At 35.2% G+C, this 12,823-nt stretch overlaps 1 protein-coding gene across 6 annotated transcripts in view; it reads left to right on the top strand.

Moving 5' to 3' along the window:
• Positions 1–12,823, top strand: part of RIC1 (RIC1 homolog, RAB6A GEF complex partner 1) — a 56,004-nt gene that overhangs the window by 27,725 nt on the left and 15,456 nt on the right. For 4 of the 6 annotated variants that reach the window (XM_068928801.1, XM_068928799.1, XM_068928802.1 and 1 more), the window contains 9 exons: positions 4,125–4,232; positions 5,308–5,450; positions 5,690–5,826; positions 7,242–7,333; positions 8,623–8,711; positions 9,531–9,675; positions 10,174–10,222; positions 11,318–11,470; positions 11,826–12,029. In XM_068928801.1, the coding sequence (XP_068784902.1) occupies positions 4,125–4,232; positions 5,308–5,450; positions 5,690–5,826; positions 7,242–7,333; positions 8,623–8,711; positions 9,531–9,675; positions 10,174–10,222; positions 11,318–11,470; positions 11,826–12,029 (1,120 nt within the window). The remainder of the gene's footprint in view (positions 1–4,124; positions 4,233–5,307; positions 5,451–5,689; positions 5,827–7,241; positions 7,334–8,622; positions 8,712–9,530; positions 9,676–10,173; positions 10,223–11,317; positions 11,471–11,825; positions 12,030–12,823) is intronic. The other 2 variants (XM_068928800.1, XM_009669096.2) reach the window with 2 other exon arrangements.

Genomic DNA, 12,823 nt, shown 5'->3' on the forward strand with positions numbered 1-12,823 from the left:
AAGTATTTTAAGTGCCTTGTTTTGTCTACTGCTAGTAGTAGCAGGAGTTAATTTATATTCATTTGGTTTAAAAATTCCTTTGTTATTCTTCATTTCTGCCTGTTTAGGGAAACAAATTCTTCTTTTAGGTTGAAAAACACAGACCTGATTGGATTTGAAGGAAGGAAATAACTGTATTTCCATAGGAAGAATAGGGTAAATTCGGACAGAAGATTTCAGACGTGTGATGTGTGTTTTTCAGCTAATTTTAATAGAGAAGACCTCGTATGTTAGTGTCTGCATGTTTTTCTTATTTTATTATTTAAATTTTAATATACGATACATTGAAGGACAATCCAGGGAAATCTGTAAATGTCGTAATCATTGACGAATTGAAAAGAAGTATAGGAGATATTCTTGTTTCTGCTGGATTCAACCTTCTTAATATTTCTTAGTTGCTTCTGCTAGCAGTGACTAAGCTGGTAACGGTATTTCTGAGTTAAGTTTTGTCTGTGGATCATTCTGTATCGTTTAACCACTGTTATGCAGTGGAAGACATAAATGCAGCACTGTGCTACTGGAACACCTAGCTTGCTTGCATACTGTCCTCCCTGGACCTCCCACAACCCCAGGCAGCAAACTGTTGTGTGTTGTTTTTTTTTTTTTTTCTCCTATTTCTCCTTCCTCCATCACATTCAGGGGAGGCTAGCTGACTAAGATATTGCGTATTGTAAAGTGCTTTCCCTTTTTTACAGTTAGGATACTTACTTTTTTTTTTTTTTTTTAAAAAAAACTGTTCTCAGTTTTCTTATCCTTGCGTCTTGCAGCTTTGAGCTTATTGTTTTTTCTGTTAACAGAATCAAAGTATTATAGAGCTAATTATTCTCCTAAAGAAAATGAAATGAATACAACAAATTATTATTTTGTGCTGGAATTTTAGCACTTCACTTTTGTATAAGCTTCTCTTTCATTTTGGGGAAATAAGGGCTAGAACTAAACAGCTGGAGAGAGTTAGTGTAGGACAACCTTAGAGAATCAGAGTTTTGGAAAGGAGGGCAGCCCTTAACATAGAATTATGTACCCTTCTTCTTAACCCTTATTTAAAAAATCAGATTCTCAGCTTCTGCAAGGCATTTTATTAGGCCATATAGGGCTCTGATTTTTGTGAGTAAGCACATGATTTATTACATGTGAAACAGGGAACAGAAAATGAACCTAGTGATTAAAAACTCCACCTAGATGGACAGTTTAAGAAGATCTGAAACTTCCCTTAAAACTTGCATTCTACCATTAAAAATAGTCTGGCATTCCTTTTGCTTCTTGTTTGGAATGCTCTTAAGATCATGCATGCAGTGGGAGATTTTTCTGAATTCTGAGGGTTAGGAGGTAATACAAAGTTTTAGTTATGTTAGCCAATAAGGCTAATATCTTTAAAATAAATGAATAAAATATCTGAACATGGAATCTTGCTGCTGGCAGGCCCTCAGTTATTCGTGGAAATTAATGCCTGAACTCGCAAAATAAAGGGGCATACATGAGACCTTTGGATATATGACTCATAATTTTCTCTTCATTCTTTAAACCACAGACTCATTCACTTCATGAAGGTGTTTTTACATGTATATCGAAATGCAAATACTATTGAAATAATGCTGTTTGTTTCGTACATTTAGTCCTTGCAATGTGTTCATTCCTTTCAATTCTTGTACAAAGCTGAGTTACTTAAAATTTGGATTCAAATGTAGCAGATGCTGATGTGGCAACACAGACCAAACATTCTTGGTTTAAAGGTCAAAGTAACTTGTAGCTGACTCATGAAAATGTGGACCGTTTGTGAACCCAGTGTAATTTTTATTGCCTCTGCCAATAGTAAGTTTCTTTTGAATTGGAGAATGACATCATTATAGTAAACAGATTAAAATACTGACACTTTGAATTTTGATCATGACAGGGGTGCCTCCAAGGAAAAAATATATCCTACTAATAGATTAACCCTTGTAATAAATTAACTGAAATTAGCAAATACAGTTGAAAAGTCTTGCATACTTTTTTTTTTTTTTTAAAAAAACTCCTTTGATTTTAAAAACAAACCAAGCCCTCCACCATGGAGACTGCAGTTTCTCTTCCAGCAAAAGATGTCTTGTAAACTATATGATCCTATTCTGGCTTTATAGTTTTTACTCTCTAGAAACACTATATTTATACTTCGTTGTATACCTCAGTTAGTTATAAGAATCATATTGTATGTTGTGTTGTCTACGTGTAACAGTAACATTTAATACAAATGTAACAGTAATATTTATACAATCATTTTTCTTCAATTTTAGTTGCTGTAGTTGATTCAGTTATACCACTGGTTCTAGCCGATAGACTTTTCGTCTTGCTTGGGAGTATGTCATTATCTGCATCTTCCATTTTATTTTACCTTCTTTAAGCCCAGCTCATGCTGCTGGACCAAAGAACCATCTTTGCGTCCATGACTTGAAAGACATGTTTCCTAACAGCTTTTGCGAGGGAGAGGCAGTTGTATTAGTTTTCTGTCCCTTTCTTCCGTCGGGATGATGGTTTGCAGATAGTGACATAGAAATCTGAAGGAATTAATCCTGTATAGTATAGCTTTTGTTTCTATATGAAAACCTTGACTCTAAAGGATGCCAGACCAAATCAGGTGGATTTGGCCTCATGGACTTCAAGAAATTCAGTTTCATTTACAATTTAAGAAAAAACAATGTTATTCTTAACTAGTCAGCTTTTCTTATTGTATCTCAGGTCTCGTGTCACTCCCTGATAGCTAGCTTCCATAAAAGTCTGTCTTTTCCCAAGCGATTCTATTTTGTAATTATCTTTTGAAATGCAAAAAAAAAAAAAAGCATTTAATATAATTTAATGTTTACACAAATGTATCATTTTTGGGCAGTAGGCTGACTAACCCTATGTTAGTTGTTCTCATTTTTGCTAAAATCCTTCATGGTCACCATGGTTTTTTGTTGCGGAAAGATGTTGCCACCTCCTTCTGCTAACTGTAGCATGTCAAAGGTCACCGTCCTGGTCTCTGCTGTCCTAAGCAATTGCATTGGCTACCGTGCTGTAAAAGGAAATGTTTTGTCAGTTGGAATCCAGGTAACTATGATGTGGATTTGTGTATATATCTGTTGCTTCTATCTAATGAAGTTAGACCAGATTTAACTCTAATTTGTCTGCAATGCCTTTGTCATGCAGATCTAACTTTGTTCATTAGTATAGTGCTATGTTCTGCACTGGATGGAATGATGTTTCAATACTTAAGATTGTAAGTCACTTTTCTAAAAAAATATTATTGTTAAACAAACTTCTGATAACCTAGACATGTATGGAATTATTTGGTGATGCTGTATGGAGGTTTAAAATAATTGCATTTTATGAGAGAGTGACATGTGAAATTTAAAATGAGGGAAATATAAATTGGAAGCTTTCTGCATCTGGAAGTTGATTTGGTGTAGTGGTCTGTTAGAGGAAGAAGATGCATGGTCAGCCTTGCCTTTTCTTACTACAGGTCTTAGGTTTATTGTTAATGAGGAAATATATTCATCTGGATCCCTGTAAATAAATGTCTATCTGTTGGGATATGTGTGCAGAGTTAACAGCATAGACCTTAATCTTGCAAAAGGAACTGAAGAAACATAAGTGGTCTAAAATATCTGGGGTGCGTTTTGGCAAAGAATGAGTTAGGGATGTTATGTGTTTATCTCCATGAGAAGCAGAATCACCACGTTTCTAAGACTGATTAAATCTGAGTAGAACTGGTAAGTAACAGTAACAGTTGTATACTATTTCATTGAATGATACTTTTCATTTATATATATATAAATTTTTATTTTAATAGATATATAAAACTCAGACCACAAAGTTATTGTAATGCTCACTGTCTGTTGGTTGTCTTAATTTGCATACTTACTCTTTATAGGCACACATATATTTATAGTAATAGGATTATATGACAAACTTTCTGCACTAAAACTATATTCTAAATATTTATTGTTGCTTCTGGCAGGCTTGTGGAAAATTTCTGGTATGTGTTTATTGTTTTCTTTTCTATGTGAGTCAATAACAGTTATCTTGTTGGAGATGCAGCTTGTTTCAGTTTTAATATTTCTCTTTTCTTTTAGAGGAAGCCCACATGTGAAGGGGACCCCACATTATAAGGAAGAACAATGTGCTCCTTCATTAAATCTAGAAATGAAAAAAGTGCTGGACTTGCAAGCATCTGTCACAAGGTATGCTCACTAATAATATGCTAAGGCTTTTTCCTCATATAGCACTTACTTCTTAAAAAGGAAAGAGGAAAACCAAAAGGAAAAACCTTCTAGTAAGTCTAAGAAGGTAAAAATGGAAATTGTTGTTCGGGAATTAGTATTTGGAAAGCAGACATTCTTTTTTTCTGGGCTTGTCTGTATTGATATTTTTGGCTTTTAGAGGTCTATATTGCGTTTACTTTCAGCATTACATTATAGTACTATAAATGTGTTCGGCTTCTGACTCAAGATGTGAATTAGGGATTTTGTGGACACATCTGTAAAGCAGAGCAAAACTATGGACAGAGTTCCAGCACCTCCCCTGCCATCTGCTTAGATTTGCCAGTTTGTTTTAGGGTAACTTCTTGTTTAGCTCAGATTTTTTGTGGTGAGTGCCTTCCCTGTAAATAGACATTTAATGTGCTGAGTAAGCATGAATGAAAAGTTGACAAAACTGTATAGGATTGGGAGGGTGTGGAGTGAGGAAAAGAGAGCAAAGTGCAATTTGCATACGGGCCTCATAGGAGAAAGGGTTATTGGAAGAAATGCAGTAAAAATTGAGTAGATACTGATTGTTATCTGCATGCAAATGGATAGCAGTGTTTTGAATTTTTGAGCTCTTTTGGGAAAGGCTACAGGAAAAATCTCTTAAGCATAGACCACAGGCTAGACAGTGTTTTGGAAATGTGTATAGTCAAGGTTAAAATCAGTTATGTAGGATGGAAGAATAATGGACTGTTGGTAGCAATGTATTGTATTTGGTGGGGAAAAAAAAGACCTTTAGCAGTTCATTTACTAGTTAAACAATTAATGTAACAATACAGATCTGTTCACAGACTAATTCTCAAGGGAGGAGAAACATATATATACCATATTTTATCAGCTTAGTGTCTTTACTGTCTAGAGGGCTTCTGTACTTAGTTCGTAACACTACGTGATTTGCTAACATAGCTGCTTAAACAAAGTGCAGTAATGTAGTGGTTATTACATTAGTTGATATTTCTGTGATACGGATTTAAGCTGCAAATTTTTAGAAAATGACAAATGCATCTGTTAGTTTGCAGTCTATGTTAGAGGATCTGCTTGTTGCTACTGCTGATGGATTTCTCCATCTTATTCACTGGGATGGCATGACCAACGGAAGGAAGGCCATCAACTTATGTACAGTTCCATTTTCTGTGGACCTGCAGTCTTCTCGAGGTAGGGTTTTTCGTTTGTTGTAACTTACGATGGTTAAATATTGGAGAAATACCCTCTAATATAAAACATGATGTTGCCTTTTTCAAGCAGAGAAATAGAAGAATGTCCCTCTTGTAAATGTGGAAAAATTACCTGTTGAAATTAGTTTCTTCTCTGAAGGAATAGGTAAAGAACTGAAATCTCTGTTGGCTTGCGGTTATCACTGTGTTGGTGTCTCAAAATTATTAATGTTTTCTCAGCAGGTTCATTTTTGGGCTTTGAAAATGTTCACATCAGGGATATGGAGTACTGTGCCACGCTTGATGGGTTTGCCGTTGTTTTCAATGATGGAAGGGTTGGTTTCATTACACCAATGTCAAGTAGATTCACTGCTGAGGTACAATTCCTCTAATATTTCTGGTGCACATTCTGCAATTAAGGTTTTTGTTTTTTGGCTTCCCCCCCCCGCCCGCTCTCTGTTTCAGTTAGCTTACCCCTTAAACTTCAGCTGGTCTAAAAATAAATTTAAAAACTACCAAGTGCTTAAGAGGTAACAAGAGAGCCATACTGGATTTCATACCATAATTTGAACTAAATTGTTTTCTGGCTAGTGGCTGACTCTATGGGAGAGCATGGCTGGAAGTAGATTTGGTCTTTATTTATCATCTCCGAATCCCATTACAGTTCTGAAGTCATATTTCTGTCTCGGCAACTGACTTCCTGTTGCTAGCTGTAAGAGGGGGTGATGAGAATTGGATTCTTCAGCTGCAAAGTATCATGTGTACTATTTCTAGTTTTCAGCTGTAACCAGGTCTAACTCTTCCCACAGTGACATATTTCAGAATTTTTGTAAAGGAATCTTTCTCCAATATGTTCTGTTTCCTGAAATTCAGCCTACAAACTACACTAAATTTTATCATTAGAGTTCTTTATTTTAATTACAGAAACAATAGAAGGATGTGTGTAGTCATGCCTAAACTCCTAATTTGCTTTGGTTATTCAGAGCTCTGATAATCAAAATCCAGTGTATGTGTAACTTGTTCCATTCTTCCTAAGAAAAATTAGAGAAAGATGCCAGTCTGTAGGAAGGCTACTTATCTGAGCCATGTCAGTTACTACTGAAATTTGCAGTAGAAATAGAAATTCAGGTAGAAATACAATCTACCTTAATATTGAAACAAAAGGCAGTATTAAAATTTTGGTTTGAGATTTCCACATTAATATGCTGTGCAGTTTGAATATCTCCATCATGGCAGAAAAATATTACCTGTAGTGGTTTTTGGTATTTAAAATACAGCTATGCTTCTTGCTTGTAGATACACATATTGTAAAGAAAAAAGCCTAGGTGACGAAGGTCATCCGGCAGATCCAGAATATGGTCTCTGCCTCTGTAAATGTGGCTGGAAACCCATAGTGAATGCACAAGCTTGTCCAATAAACTGCTGTCACACTCATGGGAGAAAAGGGTTGCTGTCATGATTTTGTGGAGTTTTTGATTGTTATCCCCAAATAGGTGGCTGGATTACAATGTAGAAAGGTCGCATCACTGTGCAAACACCTATGTACATTCATACGCACATATTGTATGTATCTACATTATATATATTTTTTGTTTGGTTTTTTTTGACCATGTCTATGAAATCAGTCTTAACTGGGAGCATCTTGGGCACGGTACTGTAAAGTTCCCTTTCCTGGACAACTTTGAGCTTCAGTTGCGTGACTGCTGAATTCTGTTAGAAGTACACGGATAGAAGACAACTATCATGATTAAAAGTCCTGTTTAACCAAAAACCTGACTTCTTTTCTTTGCAGCAGCTCCACGGTGTTTGGGCACAAGATGTGATTGATGGAACTTGTGTGGCAGTAAATAACAAATACAGATTAATGGCATTTGGATGCGCCAAGTAAGTTTCGTAAGGCAAGTTGAATGGGAGTTTTGGGTTTTTTTTTTTGTTTTTTGTTTTTAATAAAACGTAAGTACTACTTTCTGCTTACAAAATTGTGCTGCAGAAACTTTTAAAGGTGAAAATTATCAGTTTTGCAAGAGATGGTGTAACCTACTTTGTCAAGAACGTAGGAGGAGAGAAGAAAAGAAATGATTACCTGGTTGTGATAAAGCTGGATTTGATGCTTGTTTTTTTTAAGCTATGAAAAAGAAAAGTAGTTGGAACTGTAGCAAGGGTTGGAAATGTGCTGCTATCCCAGTTAATCTCAAGGCAAGATTATAAAATCAGTTTTAAGCAGTTAATCATGCTCGTATTGAACAAGAAATAGCAACACTTTGCACCCAACTGTGAAAGTGTTGATTTGGTTAAGAAGAATGTTGTGTATTTGAATAAGTGGGAATATCCATAAATTAAAAAGTTAGGAAAGTGCTCTTAATTCTAATGTTTGTTTTACCGTTCTTTCAAGACTTCCTCCTATATAATATTGTTTCAGAAGGTCTAGAGTGTAACTTTTTTAGAGCGTTTTCTTAAAAACTTAGTCGTCTGGGTGGTTTAGTCTTCAACTATTTTCTTAGGTATTCTACACTGTAGTAATAATGCTGTATTTTAGTGTCTGCCTTTGAAACAAAAAGCAGTTACTATATATAGTTCATTGATCTTAGTATGCACTAGTGCACTTCAGATAAAACTTCAGCACCTGGTTAATACTGTGCCCATTGCATGGATTGTCATGAAGTTGGGAGCTGTATAAATACTTGGGTTTGTGTGTGTTCGTGTGTATGTTTTCAGAAAATGAAGCACTCTCAGTGAATGAAGTACTCTTAGGTTTTGAGTTCCCCACTGCATTCAGGAAACCATTTTGTAAATATTTTTTTTGAAGTGCTTTAAATTTTTACTTGCCACAGCGCCTCTGTTCTAGATAAATTTAGTATTGTACAGCAGGAGACACAGGTATAAATGTTAAGGTGTGGGGCTGTTTTTTTCCCCCATTTTTAGAAGTGAAAATGAATAGTTAAAAAAATGTTTGTCCTTAATCAGAACTTACTCTTGCATGAAAGTTGTATTATGGACAGGTTATCTTTTAAAATTACTTTTATTAAATTGTAGGTATGAATAGAGTATTTCTGAGAGTGGGAAAACAACTTTTAGTCAATAAATAACAGTTTTTTTTTTTTTTTTTTAAACTCTTGATATCAGTTAGAAGTTCAAATACTCTTGTAGTCTAAAGCATCTGTAATCTCTTCCAGCGGCTCTGTACAAGTTTATACAATAGATGTCACCACTGGAGCCATGCAATTTTCTCATAAATTGGAGCTGACACCAAAACAATATCCTGGTGAGCTAATTCTATTGCTAGAATTTTTCCAGCTGTTTTTCAGATATTAAAGAGTATTTTTATCCCTCGCTAGTTAACAGTTATTCATTGTTTGCATTCTCATTGGTGGTATTAGTATTTTTCCTCCTCCCCTTTCTCCCTTGATTATTAATAGATAATGAGATGCTTTTTCCGTTACTCACCTGAGAAAATGAGAGATTATTGTCAAAACTGGTATTGGGTGTATGGATGTGGGAATTCACTTAAAACAGTTGTCATGCTTTCTGTAATTCCATAGAAAATCATGTAGGGTGCCGAAATTGCAGAAAAAAAATTGAGGAAGGCACCAGTCCTCTGGCTGAATCGAAGCACAATAGAATTTTTCATGTAGTAGTGAATAAGTACTGTGGGCTTGAGAGTGGGGAGCATATGAATGGGTAAATCATGTCCTTAACTTGAACACGTGTACCTGTTGTGAAAATGAAATTTTGCAGTTCCCGTATGTGCCAAAGGAAGAGGATTTTTTTTTTTTTTCCCCCCCTCCAAGGATCGTCTTATCAGAATGGCAGTTATATGTTTGTGCGATAGCACAGTGTATTTCTGACCTGTTTTTTTAAATTCTTAGTTTCCAGTGAGGCTGGAATACCTTTAAAGAAAATATGAATTCTTTATTTTTCTGCTTACTCATTTTTAGATGGTTAGATGGATGAATGCAGCAAAGTAGTAAATTGGAAAATCAAGTTTTTATTTATATGTTCTCTTATTCTTTTCATATGACAAAAGCAATAATGCTCATTTTGACATTTTTCACAAGGTATTTTATTGTCTACTTTTAAACAGATATTTGGAATAAAACAGGACCTGTTAAACTAATCAAATGGTCACCTGATAGCTGTGTTGTTATGGTGACCTGGGAATGTGGAGGTTTATCTTTATGGAGTGTTTTTGGTGCTCAGCTTATCTGTACTTTAGGAGGTGATTTTGCGTGAGTATCTTTCATTAAAAATTACAAAATGTTTATCAGAATGTTCTATTTTTCTAATGAAAACATTTATTTAGAAGATAATTAGCTGAGTTAGAGGTTTTTTTTCTCACTACATTATAATTTCTAGATATCAAAGTCAGGGAATGATAATTAGGAGAGGATCATTTGAATATAAATGATAATATATTATCTTTTTGTAGTCGCCTTTTTGGATAGCAAAGCAAATTACCTAAAGGCAGGCTTTACAAGGAAATAGTATTAAAATTTCCTTAAATATAATATACTTACTGAAATTGTTCTAGTATCCAGAAATCACAAATCAGAAATGTTACACTAGACAACTGGCAATTGCTTTGCCATTAGGCATTGACATGGATCAAGCAGGCTTTACAGCTAGAGGTGAGGATAAAAATAGAACCCTATGGTAATATGACGATAGGAAGATACTTCTTAATTTTGATGCGCTTATTCCAAACTCAAACTTGTTCTATTTTTAAGGTATCGATCTGATGGAACCAAAAAAGACCCTCTAAGGATCAGTTCTATGGTAAATATGAATGTAAAAATGTTGTAACAGGATGCCTATTAATTTTTTATTATTTTCAGTAGAGCAGATCCTCAGAAAGCAGGCTGGCTTTCTTCAGCTGTATTTACATTTAATAAGTTAAGATGCCTTAACTGTACTTCCTAACACAAGTGTTGTATTGAGGGAAGGGGGGGAATGGGATAGCTGCCTGATCATGAAGTATGCATGCTAAGCCTTTTCTTGACTTTGTTTTAATATTAGAGTGAACATTTTTTATTTTCATTAATCTCAGTTGCTATTCTGTGCTGTATTTCAGAGTACAATGGGACACAAAACTACACTGATTGTGAACTTACTAATTTTCCTAAAATTAACTAGCCCTACCGTTGGTTGTTGAAGTAATTCACAATATGGAGTCATGAGAAAGTTAACTACTGTTGTTTTAATACAAACAACAAATCCTGCTAGTCTATCAAATCCTGCTAGTCTATCAAATCAGTAGATGTTAAGTGTAATGTTTAATGATCTTGAAGATCCTTTTCCCAAACCATGGTGCCTTTTGTAGAATTCTTCCAGGGGAAAAAAAAAATTTGATTATATTTACGTATAGCCTTGTTGCTATCAAGATGCATAATTTTGAAGATGCACCCCAATTGGAAATACGTATTCGCAAGAACAATAAAATATATCTTTTTTTTTTTTTAAAAAAAAAGGGGGGTTGAAATTCTAATACTGTTGAAGTTAATGACCAAAAACTGTAGTCATTGTTGGGATCAGGATTTTGTACCTGATTCTGTGTGTGTGTTTTGGCTTTTATTGTTAGTTGCTTAGCCAGCACGCTAAACAGTCTGCATAGCTTAAGTGGACTTCTTCCAGAGTTACTTTTCATTTAAGAAACTTTTTTTTATATACATACAAAGATTTTAAGTTAGATTTTTACTGTTCTTTGTGAGTTTTACTGCTTAGAGGCCCTTATCTGATGCCTATGATGGTATATGTCAGAGCAGCAAATGTGTGGTTTTCTCCCAGTCCTGTATCTATCATAAGATCAATTACAATAAGTTCCTGTAGCTCTTGCTTTCTGAAAATCAGTAGTGACTTTTTTTTAACATTCAGAGCTGGGGTTCAGAAGGGTATCACCTGTGGGTGATTGATGGAAGTTGTTTGCAAAACACAAGACCTGAAGGAGATGCAAAAAATGAAGCTCGCCAGTTTGGTATTCTGCAGTTTCAGTTCATCAAGAGTGCACTTACTGTTAATCCTTGTATGGTAAGTTTTTATTAATAATTGTCCTCATTTTAGAGAATATTTCTGGTTTGCAGATGACTTGAGTTATTCTCTTACCAGATTTTAAGTCCATTTTCCAACTGTTAGCTTGATCTTCCTTTTTTAACCATATCTCTGTTTTAAAGCCTTAAAAATGATACTTTGAAAATATTGCTGTGCAATATTCTAACGTGAAACCTATAATTTAAGACATCATTGCCTAGTGATACAAAGATTGAAAACTGCATTAATTCCTGTATTTTAGGTCATTTAAGTTGAACTTGTTAATGCAGTGATTTTGTGTTTTGCTTTTTTTTTTTTTGCACTTTTTGTTGTTTTTTTTTTTTTTTAAATGTAGAGTAACCAGGAGCAAGTCCTCCTTCAAGGAGAAGATCGCTTGTACTTGAACTGTGGAGATGCAACACAGGCCCAGAGTCCCCGAAATACTTCAGTACCCTCTGAACACAAGCCTGCCAGGGAAAGAGGCCTGTTTTCAGATGGCAGTTTAGATTCTCAGGGGTTAAGCACTTTATTAGGACACAGGCATTGGCATGTTGTACAGGTAATTCTCTCTGGTTACCCATATGTGTTCTATGCGTTCTGGAGTTTATGGGGCTAGAACTTGCACCTATTCTCAGTCTTTAACAGACCCTTTTTGTTTTGTTTGAGACTGTTGGCTTACTTCCTCTTGGTTCTCCCCCAGTATAGCTCTTTCTTATTACCTAATGATAAAGGAATGTTGGCCATCTCAGCTTTCTGGATGTGAATTTGCATCCTAGCCAATAAAAAAAAATCAACATATTTTTGACCCGAGGAAAGAGCAGTTAAATTCCCTTCCTATGGTTTGAAGTGGAGAATAGGTACAACATGCGAGAAATCATATTTATGCAGATCACTTTAAGCATATTCAACTGTTGAATACAACCTTAGGACTTCGGTTGCATCTTCAGGCACTCTGAGATGGTATATATTTAAGTAAATAATTAAAACTTTACTGGGCAGTGTGCTCTAGATGACCCTGCTTGAGTAGTTGGGGGGGGGGGGTGAGCTAGACTAGGTGATCTCCAGAGGTCCCTTCCAACCTCAACTTCTCTGTGATTCTGTAATATCAAATGTGGGAAGAAGAAGCTGTTTCTAGCAGTATAAATGACCCAGATCCTACTTTTCCTGTAATATTGAAGGCAAGTTAAATAACTTTTAATGTGTAATTTTAGTTTGTCTTCTTCCACACTTGAATTAAGGATCTTCTGAAAACCTATGCTCAGAGGAATTATACCAGGATTTTTCACGTAGTTTTTCACGTAGTGCATGGGTCAGTATTATTAAACTGCATTTCATGCTAGGCATGTATATCAG

The sequence above is a fragment of the Struthio camelus genome, chromosome Z (genome assembly GCF_040807025.1).
Source record: "Struthio camelus isolate bStrCam1 chromosome Z, bStrCam1.hap1, whole genome shotgun sequence".
NCBI lineage: Eukaryota > Metazoa > Chordata > Aves > Struthioniformes > Struthionidae > Struthio > Struthio camelus.